The sequence below is a fragment of the Acanthaster planci genome, linkage group LG14 (assembly GCF_054643075.1).
Source record: "Acanthaster planci isolate LZ-2023a linkage group LG14, COTS_SCS, whole genome shotgun sequence".
Lineage (NCBI taxonomy): Eukaryota > Metazoa > Echinodermata > Asteroidea > Valvatida > Acanthasteridae > Acanthaster > Acanthaster planci.
Genome location: NC_141790.1, coordinates 9,723,016 through 9,742,195, shown reverse-complemented (window position 1 = coordinate 9,742,195; position 19,180 = coordinate 9,723,016). Strand labels below are relative to the sequence as shown.

At 43.2% G+C, this 19,180-nt stretch overlaps 1 protein-coding gene across 2 annotated transcripts; it reads left to right on the top strand.

Annotated features, from left to right (window-relative positions):
• On the top strand, positions 1–16,705 carry LOC110980766 (ATP-binding cassette sub-family C member 4-like). Of its 2 annotated transcripts, XM_022237723.2 has the most exons (28): positions 1–230; positions 724–1,109; positions 2,534–2,644; positions 3,871–3,991; positions 4,212–4,427; positions 4,555–4,644; positions 5,143–5,306; positions 5,421–5,546; positions 5,916–6,165; positions 6,384–6,752; positions 7,071–7,160; positions 7,946–8,137; positions 8,544–8,725; positions 9,103–9,199; positions 9,473–9,661; positions 9,856–9,993; positions 10,116–10,193; positions 10,309–10,513; positions 10,863–10,942; positions 11,160–11,310; positions 11,809–12,039; positions 12,730–12,836; positions 12,961–13,152; positions 13,573–13,728; positions 14,334–14,423; positions 14,607–14,779; positions 15,241–15,346; positions 15,714–16,705. In XM_022237723.2, the coding sequence occupies exons 2-28, from the start codon at positions 898–900 to the stop codon at positions 15,906–15,908; spliced, it is 4,311 nt and encodes a 1,436-aa protein (XP_022093415.2). In that variant the 5' UTR covers positions 1–230; positions 724–897; the 3' UTR covers positions 15,909–16,705. The 2 variants fall into 2 exon arrangements, with proteins under 2 accessions (XP_022093415.2, XP_022093416.2); XM_022237724.2 differs by lacking the exons at positions 1–230; positions 724–1,109 and having other exon boundaries at positions 2,534–2,627.
• Positions 16,706–19,180: the final 2,475 nt, after the last annotated feature.

Genomic DNA, 19,180 nt, shown 5'->3' with positions numbered 1-19,180 from the left:
AGTAGTACGGTGACGCGCACATATAGATCTCCGCACACATTGAACATCGCGGGAGAACACTGTCGGTTAAGGCGAGACAAGTCACAGCAATACCACTCCACTCACCAGTCGGCAACTGTCTAAACACTCTTCTCCATACAGTTTCCAAGCCAAAACGAAGTGGTTGATGCCAGAAGTAAAAACTTCTGGAGTATGTACTTGGAACACACCTTCGCCTGAAGCACTGGCAGGTACACTGCATAGTTCTAGAGGAAACGATAGTCCACGCCCCGTTACAGAATTTCCAAAGTACCAGTGCCTGGTCAGTTTACTGGAAAGGATAATTAACAGCTAAAAATCAGTGACCAGGACCTCTTGACTGTCACCGTTTGTTGGTTGCCTTGAGCAGCAGGTCGGCGCTTTTGAAGTGTGCTGCATGATCAACAAAGCATGGCCATATCACAATGAACATCCCAGCCGATCGAAGAAAGTGCCTGACCGACCTCACGTGTGCAATGCATGCGCAAGTCAACGTGGCAAGTGGGCAATGAACGTATGGCGGACATATTTGGCTGTAGGGCCCTAGAAATAGTATGTTCACCCAGCGCTGCCGGCGTGTCCACTGAGTTAGCACACGTACGCAGGATTGTAAGGGCGTGGAGCATAACACTGACAGACGAGCCGCGCTTCGGTCTCGTCTCCTACGACTGTCCGATACTAGTGTGTGTGTGTGTTTTTTTTCAGGAACAGAGAAAATTAAGAGTTCCGCTGCTCGAAAAAGGCTACTGTTGCGTTAGACGACTGAGTAACATAAGAATTACGTCACACGTCGTTTCCATCACAAAAGCTGGCTGGCGTTCAGTGTTAAGTCCTGAACAATAAGAACTAAGTGGAGGGAGGACACACACGTGACCATACATGATCCATGATTCATTCATATGGTACTGGTGCACCGCAGCCACACACCCAAGACTCATGGCGGCCCAAGACAATAGTGTTTCAACGGGCAGCCACAATAGTTCTCAAGACTACGGGGTCACTGAGCCTCGTACTCGTAGGGCATCTTGCCAAAGCGGAAGACCACCACATCCGCTGTTGAGAGCAGGAATCTTCTCCAAAGTATTTTTCATGTAAGTTGGATTGAAATAGCTTGTGCACGTGATTCTCGACCTACTACGCGTAGGCCTAGCTATCCATGATTAGTCAGTGGTTAGGCCTATAGTTCAACCTTGGAGAAAAGAAAACTATGGAATAGGAAAGAGCTTCCTACGCGGACATTAAAAGACATCCTGTGCCCAAGCCTTATGAGATTTGCCTGAAGATTTTAATTATTTTTTATCAGGAAATTCTACGATGTTTTCACTGCTTGGCCTTAACATTGTGACATTCTATGGCAGACAAAAATTCTCTCAGAACCGGGCATTACAATACAGGAATCGCATGACTGTTTGGAGAGGGTGACACATACCACGCTGTCAAAGTGACTGAGACGCACAGTTGTTTGGTGAAGCAGAGGGAAAGCACCCGGGAAAGATTTCCATATACATGAACAGACATCAATAATTTTCCTTTCCGCTGGTTTATGAACCATCAGAAAATGATGTCCTAAGAAGTCAACTTTAGCAATTAAAAATTTTGAAACATTTACTAAGAAAACACTGTGACATTTCAGACCAGTGTCATAGGGTTTGTGCACAGTGTGTCAAGCGATGTCCGGATACGGAACTCTTTCCAGAACCCATATTAGCCCCCCCCCCGACCATGTCAAGGGGCATACGTACTATTAGTAGTGCCGACTCTTACGGGCACGGGTGTGGCGTTTGTGTGTGTGTATATATACATGTCTGGAAAATTCTGTTCAGCTGATGACTCGAGAAGCATTTATCGTATAGGATTTAAAATTGATTTGTGGATTGCTCTTAGGTGATAAACAATAGAAATCTTGTTAATCACAAATTGAAGTTCTGGGTTGAAGCACTGGTCTGGCCAGTTGTGTTTGTTATTAACAGATCATTCATGTCTACTTCTTCTTTTTCGGAGTCGCTTCCAAATTTCAATCAACTGCAAGGGTTAGTCACATCTCTAGTGGGAACTTGCAAACCCCTCTATACCTTTCACATATTTAATTTTACGCAAAATTTTATATAATGGTAAAATATCAAACAGATTGCCCTGATCACAATCTAAACAGGTCACTCTATATATACAACCTTATACCCGAAAACAAAGGGCAATCCATGGATAATTTCAAGAAGCGGACAAACAGCTGAATTAATCGAACTTTTAAACTGTGATGTGAATCGATATTCCAATGTTACTATTGTCCAAACGAAATTACTCCTTACTGTTGAACATTTCGATGTATATCCATGAAAAGAAACCATCAAGATCAGTGATTATCATTTGAGTCACTAAAATCCAAATCAAGCTCCTCGAAAAATGATAAGAGTAATAATCATTATTATTATCATTTATTTCTGGTAATGACACCTCGAAAGCGTTCAAGGCACTGCAGCTCAAAATATTAACATAATTCTCAATTGTTACTTTTCAGCTGGATGTTCGGCTTCTTCCGTCGAGGGTATGAGAGACCTCTCGTAGAGGAAGACTTGTATGATGTTTTGCCAGAAGACTCTGCGAATGTGTTAGTGAGTAAACTCGAAAGGTAAACCAGTCTATCACCTGTGGAATCTCACACAGTTTCAGAGCGTTCGTTTAGTCCAGAGCGATGGAAGGGAAGAATTTATTTGTTTGTCTCCATTATTCACGAGTAGATTGCATTGATATTTGGGGCATTTCTTTTATTGTTCTTGAATAATATCCCCATGTTTAAATCCAAATATATCCCTGAATGATTATTCCACTTTTTATAATTTGTATAAATGCAACCTTCTATTGTTTATGGCATTGCTCTTTATATTTACAGTAAATTTTGTTAACCAACGTAAAACCTATATCATGTGTACTGACCCAAATCTCTCTACTTGAACCTCAGAAATTCGTACCGCGGCTTGTCCGTGTTTTATTGCTCCCTGTAGTAAACCCGATAATACATAACTCTGACTCCATCCTCTCAACGGGCTTAGAGCAACAACTAGGTATGGAAACACATGGCCGCCGGCTTACTATGAATGATCAAAAATATCATAAAAATATCAAAAATATCATCATACTAGACACCGAATGAGTTGAATCCTTGGAATGGGGGGGGGGGGGCGGGAGGTGGGGGTTGACTTGCCTGAACATGCCAATTTGAAAGGGGGGGGCACACCATATACTCTATATACATGTATATACATGTACAGGGGGCGGTGCTCATGATAAAAATGCACATCTATAATGTGTATGTATCAAATTCATGCAGAATCAGAATGCCATAGTGTCGCATCGTTGTTTGCCGTAAACTGTTTTTAATAGCAAAGTGAAAAGAGGACTATATTTGGTAAATGTCAGAAAACCGGTGTCTACTCGTGAATGACCGTTTTCACTTTAATTTTTGCTAGTTTGCCCTTCCTGCGGCTACCTTTTCTCCCCTTTGGCCTAATGACCTGACAACGATTGACTAGGATCGTTCGCGCTTCAACGTTCACTGCACATGCGCTTGGTACTTCAAAAACCCACCACTGGTTAATTAGTGGTCCTTGATCAAGTTTGCTCCGGCTTGTTTTATATGAAGTCCACGCACTCTCTGAAGTGAAAATCTGTCCGGCTTTTGTCACTGCAGTTAACCAGTTTCATCTATAAAATCTTATTTTCCTACATTCTACACTCTCTTCCAACAAAAATATTCCCCCAGTAAGTATAGGGTTCACTTTATGAACATTTCTGTGTGGCAGTGTCTAAGGCCATTTGGCTCTTCAACAGCCACTGATTTGCTTTATTCTTTGCCAGTGAATGGAATAAGGAACTGGAGAAAAGTAATGTCACGGGGAGGCCTCCGTCCCTCCGCTGGGCGTTGATTAGAGCCTTTGGCGTGAAGTTCATGTCATACGGTTTGCCAGCTTTCGTTGAGGTAACTATTGCCAAATCTTAGATAGTAATTCTTCACTTATGGCATGCTCTTGTAGTGTTCAGGATTACGAAACAATCTCTGAGTCAGTATTTTGCTAAGCAATGGGTTTTTATATGGATATCCACTATTGATTTCATTCACACAGTGCATAATTCGAAATGGATTCAAGTGCTGCATCATCTGATAACGTTGTTATTCCGATCATGGACATTATTTGTAGGAGGTCATTTTGAAGATGGCCCAGCCGTTGATGCTAGCACGATTGGTTCTTTACTTCTCCACGGACCTCGTATCAACCACTGAGGCCTACCTGCAAGCAGCCGGTCTCTCTTTGTCCTCCCTAGGTCTCGTCGTCGCCCACCACTGGTGCTTCTTCGGCTTTGGACGCATGGGAATGAGACTCAGAATTGCCTGTTCGGCCCTCATCTTCAGGAAGGTAATGGGTTTTACCCTTCTTTGCTCCCGGTTGTTCAAATACAGATGCGCCGACTGAGCGTAACGTGAAATCATATACACGATATCGCCACTGTTGCACCGTAATTGTCACGTTTAATTTATCGAAGGCACTGAAGCTCAGCAACCTCGCTCTAAGAGAGACCACAATCGGTCAGCTGGTGAATATCCTCTCCAATGACGTTAACAGATTCGATCTGGTAAGTATGGGACCAGGACATGCTTCTTAGCTCCCGTCAGCTTCTTGTCTCTACAATTTTATAATGGGACAAAGCCCTGGACCTGGCTCTACCAAACGGATCTTGGTGAAGCCTTCATCAGTTGTCGTCTCCTACAGCCCCAGCTGGTCAGATAGCCAACCGCTGTCAGCTCAGTGGTAAAGTATCGGCACAGTACTGAACAGTGTCGTACAGGTTCCAGTCCCGCTAGAGCAAGTTTTGGATTTTAAAAACCTCTAATCTGTTGAACAACACCTTTTCCACAGAACGTGGCAAATTATGCCTGTGAACTGGACACAGTTCCCTTGCCTCAAAATGTTGAAAACTGTTGTGACTCGCTTTTACTGTTGTTTGGTTTTTTTTTTCGTTCCTTACTGTTATTCTTTAGCTATGGACAGTTTGAGAATTTTTTCCCATAGTGCCTTGGCTTCTCATGATCATCCAAGGCATTCTTGGAACGTTCAATGCATCTTTTTTCAGGCCTTTGTGCTCTTGCATTACCTGTGGATAGCACCAATCCAGCTGATCGTGGTGTGCATCTTATGCTGGCGAGAGATCGGTGTTTCGTGCCTGGCGGGGCTCTCCATCATGATCTTGATGGCGCCACTGCAGGGTTACGCTGGGAAGCTGTTTTCCAAGTTAAGGTATAAGGACTCATTTTGTCAAGAGATTCTCGTATGATTCTAAATATTTGCGTCTATTCGGTGTGTTTTCCCTTAACCCTATTCTTAGCCTGTTTTTCCCTCCCCTCTTCAAAGATCCAAGACGGCCCTGTTGTCAGATGCCAGACTCCGTATCATGAATGAAGTCATCTCGGGGATGCGCGTCATCAAGATCTACGCCTGGGAACAATCTTTCGGAAAACTAGTTGCTGAAAGCCGAGGGTAGGTTGATTGTCAAAGCAGACTGGTACTTTTTTAAAGAAGCAAGAATTCTAATTTCGAACCAGTGATTTTTTTTTATTTAGTCGCGGACATTATCCAGTAGAGTTCCGTATTGGCGTGTCTACAGAAGCCCGTTGAAGCTCTGTGAAAAAGTTTGAACAGAAGGGGGAGAAAGATGGGACATGCAGGATAGCAGTAGTTACACATAAGAGCAGGGGATATTCCAGGAGACTATACACGCAATTGATTCCTGGTCCAAACGTTGAGAACTCACACCAACTCCTTAATGTGTATTATTTTTCTATTTTGCCACAAGACAACCTTGTAAGATTTAGCAATTTCTTATTCTCGTGCTGTTTTGGTCCGCAGCAAGGAGATACGCAAGATATTGTATGGTTCATATTTACGCGCGCTGATTTATGGGCTGCAGTTCGATGCTATCCTACTGACGACATTCGTCACGTTCGTGGTCTATGCCTCGCTTGGCAACCCCGTCACGCCCTCCAAGGTGTTTCCAGTGATCTCGCTGATCTACAACTCGCGAGTTTGCCTGTCTTTATTCTTTCCATTCGCTGTCATGAACGGGGCGGAGGGACTTGTCTCCATCCGTAGGATTCAGGTGAGGACAAAGATTAGAAGCCTGCATGGGGATGAGGTGGATGGCCATAGGTCACAATGCAGCATATCCAAAAACATCAACGTCCTTAAAAGGCTTTCAGTGTCTTTTGTTTGTAAAAATTTGCACACAAGATCACAAACAGAACAGTTAATATTCAGTCATCAATTAAGTCTAGATACATGTATCTTGAAAGTAATCGCAAACCATTTCATAACCAGAAATTTCTGCTCATGGAAGAGCTTGAGAGACACACCGACAAGGCCACTGTGGATGTAACTGCCAATGTTGGACTGGAAAATCCCGCGGTTCTGTTGGACGAGATAAGTACAAACGGTGTTGTTGCTCCGAGGGAAGTTCATAATGAGAGCGACCACGATGGCACGGACGCCTCACAGCATTTGGAAAAAGAAGTACAGTCAAAATACACGAACTGTGTAATACAATCCGAGGGAGATGAGGAGGTTGGAGTTATCGTTAGGCCTGCTGAGATTGAGGAACAAGACGATTTAGACAAGCCTGTACTGTCCCTTGATCCAGAAGTCGAGAAAGGAATTGTTGTGAAAAACTTGTTTGGATCATGGAACAAGGTACCGAGTTTCACAATATCTAACCCATCCTACCTATCATAAGCCATCACAAAAAAATCGAACGAGACTTCTTTGCTGTACCTCTTCACGTTCAATTACTCCTGCGACGAGTAATTAGTTTATGCTTCACCACAAACCAGTTGTCAAGATGCAAGTTCGATTGTGTTTATAGATCGCCCAATACTCCTTTGGTAACATCATTTTGCTCAGTTTTAGGCGTACACATTCAAGTTTGAAGGCAGGGATCACACGACTGTTTATATTGTGGCTTTATGTAGAGATGTAACCTTCTTTTGAATATTATGTTATTAAACTAAGGGTGTTAGCAACACAGTCCTTCATGACATCAGTTTTCGCGTTGAGCCGGGAGAACTTCTCGCTGTGATCGGTCCTGTTGGGTGTGGAAAGGTGAGTAATGAAAACTGGGGTTATTTAAACACGCTTTGCTAAGCTAGATATTAGATATTATTGGGAAGTCGGGTTGGCGTAGTGATTCTTCCCTCGCCTTCCACCTCTGCGGTTCAAATGCCGGTTCGGTCCACATGTTGATTGGGTTTTCAGTCCCTACCTGATTCCATGGGTTTTACCCAAAATATTCCCCTGGGGTTTTGCTCCCACCTCTAAAACTGTAACTGCTTCTCATTGTCTCTGCAGATTTATTAAGCCTTACGAGCGTCAGTGCCTGAGGCGCTTTTGAGGAATTTTTGGTGTCAACACAAGAAATAGATATAGGAGAAATGTAGGACCAAAATCCTGTTTTATCCATGAGTTAGATACAGCAGTAAATGGAAGCATTTGAACACCTTTAGCCCAGGACAAAAATAATCGGAAATCGCTTAACCTATAGCAATAACAGTGCTTATTAGTACCTGTGGACCTAAAGGCGCTCTTTGTTTAAGAAAGATGTAGCCCAAATAGACCCTTTTACCAGCTTTGATATTTTTACAATACATACAGCACTATTCGATAGTGGACATCAATCGGCCTTAGTATCTTCACGGCACTAGTGTATAGCGTAACACTCTTTATATCGTAGGAAAATGTATACACCACCCTTGATACCTATACGGCAGCACTAGTATAGGACGTGCAATGGACCTTATAATTGGCATCCACTGTAAATAATGTTTAAAAGATCAGGTAAGGGTAAAATCGTTATCATGACGTCTGCTTCGTTTATTCTCCCGTGCCAGTCTTCCCTGTTGATGGCCCTGCTGGGGGAGCTTCCCACTGTATCAGGAGTCAACGCCCTAACCGGCCGGGTTGGCTACACGGCTCAGCAACCCTGGATCCTGTCCGGCTCACTCAGGGATAACATCCTCTTTGGGAATGAATACGATGCGGCCAAGTACAAGCGAGTCATTCAGCAATGTGCGCTCACCAAGGTAAGTCCTAGGAGAATATGAGGTCATTTTTGAAAATCGGGGGATTGTCTTAAGCTGTACTCTATATATCCCGAATCATTTGTTGAATGGAATGCAAAATTTGGCATTGCACAAAAGAATTTGGCTAAAGAAATCAAGAGCGTTTAAATCAACGGAGCAAGAGGTGTAAAAAATTGACTAGAGCTCAAATTTTCTCCCAACACGGATTAATCATGTTGGAATAGCACTTGTATTTGACAAAAGGAAGACGTTATTACTGTATTTGACACTGAAAAATAATTCATCGTCCTCTTTTTCCTGGCTCAATATTGTTCTGTGATCAAGGAAAATTTACCAAGTTGAAACTCGAATGTTTGCTCAAACGTGCATATAACTCCAGGGATTTGAGGTAACCTTTTATCCACAGGATATCGAGCTTCTACCTCATGGGGATCAGACATTTGTGGGAGAGCGTGGGGTGACCCTCAGCGGAGGTCAGCGGGCAAGGGTCAGCCTTGCTAGGGCCTTGTATATTGATGCTGATGTGTATCTGTTGGATGATCCGCTGAGCGCAGTGGATCCGGCAGTCGGTAGGCACCTCTTTGAAAGGTCAGCCATATCGATTTCTCGTGGAATTGGTTTTCTTTTCATGTCATTATTTTTTTGACATTCTAACATGACTCATTTCAACGAAGATGGGTTTGAAACCCTATTATTAATAGAAGGAATCTAATCTGTTCTTGCTTATTATACGTTTTTGACCAGTAGAGCGATGATGATACTCTTACTGATGGATTTATTTTATTTATTTTCACTCTTGTTCTGGGCGATTTCTGACAGATGTCGGAATTGCACTTTTTGACAGTGAAGACTCCCACAAAATACCAACAAAAACTCTTAAGCACGGTATTAACCTGAGTTTGCTCTAATCTATGGAGATTAAAAGTTACCCATTCATTGAAGAGTCAAAATAATTTGTTTCAAAGGTGCATCCTTCATGAAATGAATGACAAGGGGCGGATCCTGGTAACTCATCAGTTGCAGTTCCTGGACGAGGCCGATAAGATTCTCATCCTGAAGCAGGTTATTCTGACATAAAAGCCGTTGAAAACTAAATCTCACAATTCTTGTGCGCTTTTCCCAGATTAAGAAACACTCAGTCATTTTCATATAGTTAGAGAGTTTGACAATTTTGCCCAAGGTTTGTATAGTTACAGTCTGCTGATAACCTGAGATTGACTTCACAAGGAGAATTGTTTGGTTACAGAGACATTTTAGTGCAACTTACTTATCTCGAGAGCCAAGGGGCTGCGTAATTACCCTTGTAATAATTGGTCATGTTCCATAATTTGACAGGGTAGTACAGCCGGCTATGGGACCTACCAAGAGTTACAAAAGGAAGGCGTGGACTTTGCTGCCCTCCTTAAGAAGAAGTCCAAGGACGGTGACGACGCTGGAGAAAAGGAGCAGGTCCTCGAACCGAAGACGCGCAAAAGGAAAATGTCAACGAGCTCCAGTGCTTCGTTTTGTCCAGCCAAAGATGAGGTTGGTGTATTGCTAACCCAAATTCAAAAAAAAATAACATCATGCGTCTATATGTAAAATGAGGTGAATGGTATTAATTGAAGGCTTTGCTAGTTTGGCCATGTGTTTGCATCCATTTCTTTTATTTTTGTTTTCCTGTCCCCATCCTTCCCACCTCTTCTTCACTCTCCCTGCTCGGCTGGTCGCTCTCGTAGGCTGAGGCACCCTTGGACATTCCCCCGGAGGAAATGGCGTTAGGGACCGTTGAGTGGATGGTGTACTTCCGGTACTTCCGGGCAGCAGCGGGATTCCTCTTTCTGCTCGCCTGGGTGATCATCGTGGTCGGTGCACAGGTAAAAGTACCTCTGTAGTAAAGGGACCTTGTGTAGACGGTAGCTAGTGAAATCGTGCTTATTATTGTCATCTGTACTGAATAATGCACGGTGCTCATATTTTGCTTTGCTTTCCGACTCAGGCTGCTCTGACTTTCACGGACCTCTGGCTGGCAACGTGGGCTTACGAGGAAGAGAAGGATTTGGCAGCCAGAAATCAGGTCAGCTGATGCTCATAGTCCAGATTACATATAAGAAAAATGACCTTTGACATTTTTAAATGTATTTATGTCCCTTTAATTTTCAGTCTGTCCCATCTGTTTTGCATTGCTACAGGATTGTCAGAATGCCAGCAAATACGACAACCAGTCACATTACGTCAGAATTTACGCCATGTTGTGTGGAGGATCCACGCTTCTCTTGTTTGTCCGTAGCTTTCTGTTCTTCCATCTGTTCGTGACGGCTTCCCGGGCTCTTCACAACCAAATGTTTGCCTCCATCGTCAGAGCCCCCATGCAGTTCTTTGACACAAATCCAGTAGGTAAGACGTAATCGACTGTGTTTAAGAGTTCGTGTGGTGTGACTTCAATGAAATAGTTGCCGCCTGTAGTGACTTGGCAAACTTCCTTGCATTGGAAGTAGTTGCCTGTAGGAAGATATTGGCTTAGAGCCTTCTTTTGGCCAATCTCGGTGCTTTTGGTAAATCTCCCTTGGTCAATTCCAGACAGCGGATTTGTTAATCATGTGATATGTTTTATCGACTCTGGATGCTAGTGTTCAACGGATCATGAGAGATTTTCATAAATAATATGATTCGTATTTCATGAGTCCTGCAGAGATAGCACGGGCAAATTGGACTGGGGCATTGATTTTATAATGTTCAATTTCAGGTCGGATTCTGAATCGCTTTGCCAAGGATATCGGCTTCATGGACGATGTCTTGCCAGGAACATTCACAGAATTTCTGCAGGTAATGTTCTCTTAGAGTCAACGGAATTGGTAAAGCACTACGAGTGAACGCCCGAATGTAGACTGTTTAATTTGAAAGGCGTTGTTAGGAAACTTGACAAAATCTAAAACTTCTATATACACCATTATTATGAAACGAATGGACTTGTTGTCGATTGTTTGTTGCTTTCTTTGTGACCATTCCTTACAAATAATTATGACTGCTCAAACTTTTTTAGATCACCTTGACTACCGTCGCCATAATCATCTTGATTTCCATCTACAATCCTTTTTGCCTCGCCTTCACCTTCCCGATTGCCATTGTGTTTTTCCTGACAAGGAGGTACTACTTAGCCTCCTCTCGAGACGTCAAGAGGCTAGAAGGAGTAGGTATGTCAGTTAATGCTACTGGTTAGGTCACAAACCTGTGTCATGAGTAAAGTGACATTGGCAGCAAATACTGTTGATTTGAAGGACGTTGGCATGTGTTCTTTACCCAGTTTTGCACGTTATATAATTTGACACCTGCGTTTGCCATTTGTAACATTTTTCATGTTACCCTTGAGGGACTAAGATAGTACAAAAGAATTAGTCACTTGTTACTTATGGAAGACTGTACTTACATGTGGTTGGCGCTACTTTTGAATTCATTAATACTATCACAGGCATAGTTATGGATCAGGTGTTTTCACTATAATTTCATGTGGTAAAGGACGATGGTATTTGCCACCGTTTACTATTATTCAAGATTTCAACTGTGCAAGTTTAAGACTTAGTTGGATCTCTTTTACTGCACTAAGATACGCTGATACATGTATATGTATAGTCCATACAATAAATACATGTTCAGATAACAGATTTTGTCTTACCTGGTGTCCCTTTTTGCAGCTCGCAGCCCAGTGTTTTCTCACCTGTCGGCCACTCTGGTTGGTCTAAGCACTGTCCGGGCGTTCAAGGCCCAGCGGCGCTTCATCGCGGACTTCGACGGGTACCTGGACGGCCACACCCGGGCCTGGTTCCTCTTCCTGGCCACGTCCCGCTGGTTTGGAGTGCAGCTAGATTTCTTCAGCAGCTTGTTCATCTGCGGAGTTTGCTTCACCAGTATCATGGCTGCTGGCCGTAAGCTTAAGGCGACCGCACCACAGATAAAACTAATATGCCTGTCATCAGAGACATCTTTACTGAGGACTTGGTCTTTAATAGGGGCGATTCACAATAGTACGCCTCCAAGAGTTTGCAATGCTTGGCCAATCACAGTGCGTGAAATCTGTCGACCCTTTCTAAACGCGCATTGGGTCTGTAAATTTCGTGCATTGTGATTGGTCAACGCGTTGCAAACTCTTGGAGGCGCACTGTTGTGAATCGCTCGTATTTTGATTGCCATCCTCACATATTCATCTGCATGTCCTCATTTCTCATAATACACTTTAGCATTTGTGTGTTGCTTACTGTTGCTGCGCCAAAGAGACAATACATGTAATTGCAAAAGCCAGCAGATGTTATGATGCGTATTAAAAGTGGATGGTGCAACTGAACCTCACCAACTGTACCGTATCTACATGTGAAAGTCGTTACAACTCACAACGTGGACGTTGCTTGAATTTTGAGTTGTCATATGTTTGGTGTTCGTCGTTATAATGTTCCAATTTGGCTATAGATTTTCCCTTACGACATTGTAGTGCATAATAATTGCCTGATTGGTTTTAATTAAACGATCTTACTCATTTGGGTCTACAGTAGAACCGAGCTTAATCGCTCAGTGTACTGCAGAATTGCAAATGTGACCGCAAACTCTGTTTCTTCGCTCAGTTCTTGGTCTGAACTCTGGCATTGTCGGCCTGTCGTTGACTTACGCCATCAGCCTGATGGGGATGTTCCAGTGGGCAGTTCGACAGAGTGCCGAGTTGGAAAACCAGGTAAGTGTACCCGAGTGAAACGGTTTCTGCCGAAATTTGAGCTTGACCGTAAATCTGTGCCAGGGTTGTCGCATTTTAACAATTTAGTTCATGGCAATGCCACCCTAAACTTTTGTGCACTCAGATGACATCTGTGGAGCGCGTCTGTCAGTACATTGACATAAAGCCCGAGGCTCCCTTGGAGACCGACCATAAGCCGCCTCCTGACTGGCCACAAGAGGGAGGTATCACACTCCAGGATACATCCCTCAGATACACCGATGACGGGCCTCAGGTGCTGCAAAATATCTGCTGCTCCATCAAGCCGAAAGAAAAGGTATGGTTAATACAGAGAGATAAAATCCGATGTCAGGATTTCCACCTTTTGGGGAACAACCCTCACAGTGTCAAAAGGAAAATCTTACTCTGTATCCTGTAAGAAAAATTCAGTTCGTATGAAAAAAGTCGATTCTCAGAAGTTTCTGTGGAACTGTTTGTGGACAAGGGATTGTTAAGAAAATTGAAGAAATGTTAAATTTCTTTAATTTAATCTGAACGACACGTCAGTGAATTAGATGTCCATACACAAAAAAGCACGACTGATTGATGCAAGGTCCAAGACCTGCATTGTGCAAGAAACATTGGTTGAAACTGTTATGTATATCGGGTTGAATTGAGGTCAAACTTATCGAGCTCAGCGTATTACCCTTCCACCTTGATGATCAAAACGACCAGTAACGATCGTTGTGGCTTTCAGGTCGGCATCGTGGGCAGGACCGGGGCTGGCAAGAGCTCCCTGATGACAGTGTTGATGCGACTGGCCGAACCCACGGGCACCATCATGATAGACGGTATCAACACGGCCCTGATTGGGCTGCACGACCTCCGCAAGAAGGTTTCCTTCATCCCACAGGTGAATGGTCCAGTTTATAAGCGAACTGTAACTTTGCGCAAAAAGCCTTTACCTAAATTAGGAACACCTACCCTCTACATTGCATAACACTTAAAGTCTTGGCCTTGTACTCGATTGCCACCATCGAGCTAGCAGTGGGCGAATAGTCTTTCGTCAGGCTATTGTAATGGGTTATAATCAGGCCAGTTGAAGAAGAAATCTCAGCAATATTAAGCCAACAAGCGCTGGCCTGCAGTTTTATTGCCCTCTACTTTTTGAAACAGAATGTAGGCCTCAAAATTGCGCTCTGTTGGTCCTTAACATCCAAGACGGCTTTCGGCATAATGGACTCAACTACCCCGTTTCTAACATTTACTGTTCATAAATATTAGAACATTCCCGGGGAGTTTGTACTAACAAACCAACCAAGTTTCAAACCAACCAAGCCATGTTTTGGTTTGAGCGGCTGCGAGTAAATGCTTTCCCAATCGCATTATTAGACGGGCCAGATGCCAGGCTCTCGACCAATAGCAATGGATATTTGTTAAGAGTGTGGTGAGGGGAAATTATTTTCACCCGGTTGTAATAAAAATAATGTCTATATTCTTTTGCTTTTCAATTAACAGGATCCAATCCTGTTTAGCGGAACACTGCGGAAGAACCTGGATCCGTTCGATGAGCACGCTGATTGTGATATATGGAGAGCCATTGAAGAGGTTTGTTGAGTACGAAACGTGTGGTGAAGATAGCTGTTAGATACCTGACAATATAGCTGTGTCAAGAAAATCGGGTGTCTCGATTGTGCAACATTCCTGATTCAAGATAGCCCTTCCCAATTCCACACAATTCTCATAAAGCCTGTTTTCTGACATTCCAAGAAACAAAAAATATTTCGACAGGTGGAGTTAAAGCCAGCTGTGGAAGAGCTTCCTGACAAGCTGGAGGCAGTCCTGGCAGAGGGAGGCACCAACTTCAGCGTGGGTCAGAGACAGCTGCTGTGCCTGGCCAGGGCCATCCTACGTCAGAACAAGATCCTGATAGTGGACGAAGCCACGGCCAACGTGGACATCAGGTGAGCGTTGTTTGTTTGTCATTCATATTAAAACTAATGTCAGGGTTACGTCTCCTAACACCTCGAGTTTAAGCCTGTCGTAGGTCATTGTCATTGACCTACTGCACGACGTACAGTATCGCCGACACGTACACACACTAAACATGCTCGAACTGATCGATGAATGCTCTTTCTCGAATGACCTTGACTTTTAAAAATGGAACTGGTTGTTTTATCTTTGAAGTAGTTCTTTTTACGGACTTGGAACTGGTTGTTTTAGCTATGATGTAGTTCTTTTTACGGACTCGTTCAATTGTCCAAAGAGAAACTGCTATTAAGATGTTACCTTAAATCGTACTGGTGACCTTTCCCACGTCCAAATGCCATACAAAAAGAGTCATCAGTCTGAAAATGGTCGGTTTGTAGTGCTTAAACTGGGTGTTGTGACTGTTGTTTACATCTGTTTGGTAATTTTAATATAGAACGGACCGGTTGATCCAGGAGACTATCCGACAGCGATTCAAGCACTGCACGGTCCTGACCATAGCTCACCGCCTCAACACCATCATGGACTCCGACAAGGTCATGGTAAGAGGCTTTCAATGGAAGGTGCGCCGTTGTAATCCCTGAGTAGGAGGTAGGCCACATTTGAATCCACACACTGCATGTAAAATGTATACGTGCGATAATGAAACACAATACACCACAGCATCCATCTCACCTCACCTCTTATCTGTCGTTGCACTGAAGCGTTGTATTCCAGCAGTGCATGCGCAAAATGAAGCACCTCCGATGTCATTCGGGAACAGCCATGCGCACGCATGAGGTCTTCGCCGTCATGAGCGAAGCTGCCCCCGACTTGCACGCGTGGTTTGTTCCCGAAAGACCTTGTCCCGTTTGAAATATCAAACTGGTTCATTCGTGCTGGTCATAGCTGAATCTTGTCCCTTTCCAGGTACTTGACGAAGGGTGTCTGATCGAGTTTGACGAGCCTCACATTCTGCTCCAGAAGGAGGACAGTGCCTTCACCAGGATGGTCCAAGAGACAGGGAAGGCTGAGACGGTCAAACTCCTCCAGATCAGTGCTGACATGAATGCGGAGAAAGCTGTCCACGACCCGGAAGACGCTGATATACCGGTATGTCTGTAACACGGAAAACGTCGGTTGGCCCCAAGTGACAAGAAATAAAAATTCAACTTTTCAAGTGTTGGAAAGATATGCGAAAAAGTCATGCTGTTCATTACACTGGTTGGGAATTTCATCCGTCCGTTGACTGGGTATTGCTGTGTAAATATACTGTTGTTTCGAACGACTAAGTAGAATGTGCATTGATTAAAAATCAGCTCCCTTTTAGTGCCCGCAATTTATGAGGATGGAATTTTCGGTATATTTTGCCAACTGGTCTGGAAGCACCTGCTTCCTAATTAAAGGTTTTGTTTAAACTTCCTAAGGTATTAAGCGTTTATTACATGCTCAGAGGAAGATATTTAATTGTGTATTTAATCATTTTTTCCAAATGGCTTAGGTATCAAGAAAAAGCTTCCTATTTTGCAACGTTAGGCAGGCTAACAACAAAAACGATTGCTGTAGTTGTACTGCTAATTGTAAAACAAAATCCCCTTTGAAATGCATTTTATTCTTAAAATATATTCTATCTCTTAGAAATACGAAGCTCTTATTGAACCACACAGTGTCTGCCTACGTTTAAACTTTCACTAACAAAGTTGTGGTTCATTGTCGAAATTAATGTAGTGGCAAGTGGGGAGGTGCCCAGGGGTGTCCAGCATGCGCGCGGCCTGCATTTGGTTGGAGACAGTCCCAGTAACAAGTAGAGACAGAAACTGGCTTTTTCCAAACCCTACTTTTATTGATCCCTTGACTGCACAGACATAACAAAATACACCCCAAGGAAGATAATAAAACTGAATCCCTGCAAGGCAGATTAATACATGTGTTCGTATCAGTTATTTTAAAATATAACACCAAATGTTAATTTATATAATAAAAGGAATAACAACCGTAATCGTTTCGGCTTACCCAAAAGGCTGCACTTAAGTACCACACGTACGCAGCATTCTTCAATCCTTCAACTGCAAAAGGTTCCGGTTTGTACTCGCAGTTGAGTGGAAACTTTGCAAATGATCCGCAAAAGCAATACAAAGGTTCCAGTGGTACAACAAAGCAATACCCATAAACAGCAATGCACATAAACACACGAACGATCCCCAGATAATCACTGAAATATTAGCGAAACCATCTATCTACGGGCAGTCCTGACTGCAATGGCGGCTACACTTTCCTGTTGCATACGCAATACAGGGCAAACGTCATCCACGAGGAACTACAGTGACAGAGCACGTAGATCTCTTTACACATTGAACATTGCGAAAAAAACTATCTCCGTGATCACACAAAAACTACGGTGGCTGGTATCCGCCATGAATACACTTTTTTAATTTTACGGCGTTATAACGCCTTAATTTCAGGTGTAATAAACGCCCTTTTACGGGTTACAGGGCCCTATTATGACGTTGTTATAACGACCAATTGCAGCGTAATAACGCTCTGCTTCCTGCAGACAAAGGGGCTTTTATCACTTACCTTCTTGCAAGATTCGAACCGTCCAAGGATGGCCACAGTAACTGCAAATACTATGCTCATATTAAGCGGAGCCACGTGTGTGTGTGCGTGGACGCCGTAGAGCGTTGTTAACGCCGTAATAGGGCGTTATAACTCCATTATCAGGGCGTTAAAAATAATAAAGGGTATTCCTGGCATAGATCAACCACCGTAAAGAACACTGTCGTTTATAAGAACTAAGGCGAAACAAGTCGGTGCAATACCCCTCACAAGTTGGCAACTTTCTAAACCTTCAGGCATCCTGCAGATGGACCATGTTGGAGGTGATTATACAGATTCAGTCACAGCCGTTCAGAAAGCCATTCATTAAAAACAAACGCTGTTTACAACAACACAATTTATGAATGTGTATAAATATATAATGTGACCTTTTAAAAGACAATTGATACTATTATTTGGGTGGAATCTGATACCCCCCCATGAACTTTAGCAACCTTCATTAAGATGACGTGGTTTCCAACCCACAATTGGTTTTTTCTAAATTTATAAGATATCAAACTGAAATTTCAAAATCCCTGGAGGAATTTCAGAACAACAGAAATATACTCTAAATGAACCCCTCTTCCACCTCATCTGAAGAAGTCCACATACCTCCAAACGTTCCTAAACTTAGTTGAATGACCCATGTAATGAAGTTAAATAGAGTTTGCCTTAACAGCAATCCTCGTGCTAGCCTTTATCCAGCAAGAAATGAGACCGAGGGGTAACCCCAACATTTCCAATCGCTATACACACTTTAGACTATTGTTACCGAACACATCCCCTAAATGTCTGAAAAGAATTCCTCGGATTCCAGTGAAACAATAACCAGCACAAAGTAGTGGGGTACTCTCCGGCTCATACCTTGCTTCGTAGATCTCATGGACTAACGTCGTGACAAAAAGGTCTCTAGGTAGTGGGTCAAGACACAGTATTGCGCCCACCTGTTGGTATGTTCATTGTCATGGAACGTTCCTTTGGGCATTTGAAGCAAGATATGGGACAGGAAGACCTCCCCCCCCCCGCCTTTGTGTTGTTCATTGTTTGATCGGAATCTCAGAAATTCTTTACAGACTTCTAGGGGGGATGTTTTAGGTAACAAGAGTCTAGAGTGTGTCTACGGATTGGACAGGTAAGGGGGGTACCCCTTCGTCCCATATCTTGCCTGGTATACTTTGGGGGCCCGGTTGGCCATGTCTATTGATAAAGGTACAATGGTCTGCTTTTAGCAATCCACTGATTGTCTGCTAGGAGGGTATATAAGGCCCATGTGACTGGGCAAAACATTTTTACAGAACACTGGCTGGGACGCATCTCTGTAGCTCGGCAGGCGGCGGTCCATCTTGTTCTGTTTAATTTGCTACAGTGAAGCTGTATGTAGTCTGTCAGCGTTTTCCTTCTACGTCATCCTGTAAGTTTGCAATTTTGTTTCCTTATGTTTAAATCCTGTGTTGTCGAGTGACATGGGGAACTAGCCTGGTCAATATCACCTTTTTCGGAAAATTAAGAGAAAGGTGTTAATTTTTTTCAATACTTTTTCCTGGGACCAAAGTTTACCTGTGTTTGGTGGAATTATTTTCTCGAGTTTGTTTATTAACTGGCAGGTATGGCCCCATGGTGGCTCTCCATTACAGTGTGGTTGGTGGTTTGTTAGTCTTTAATCTTTAAAGTTTGTAACAACATCTGAAATCTGCCTGCAAGATATTAGTATGATTCAAACCAATGGATCCTGTTTTGTGTCACCGAAATGTTGCATCAAAGTCTTTTCAATATCCTGATTAAGTTCACCAAACGTGGCACTT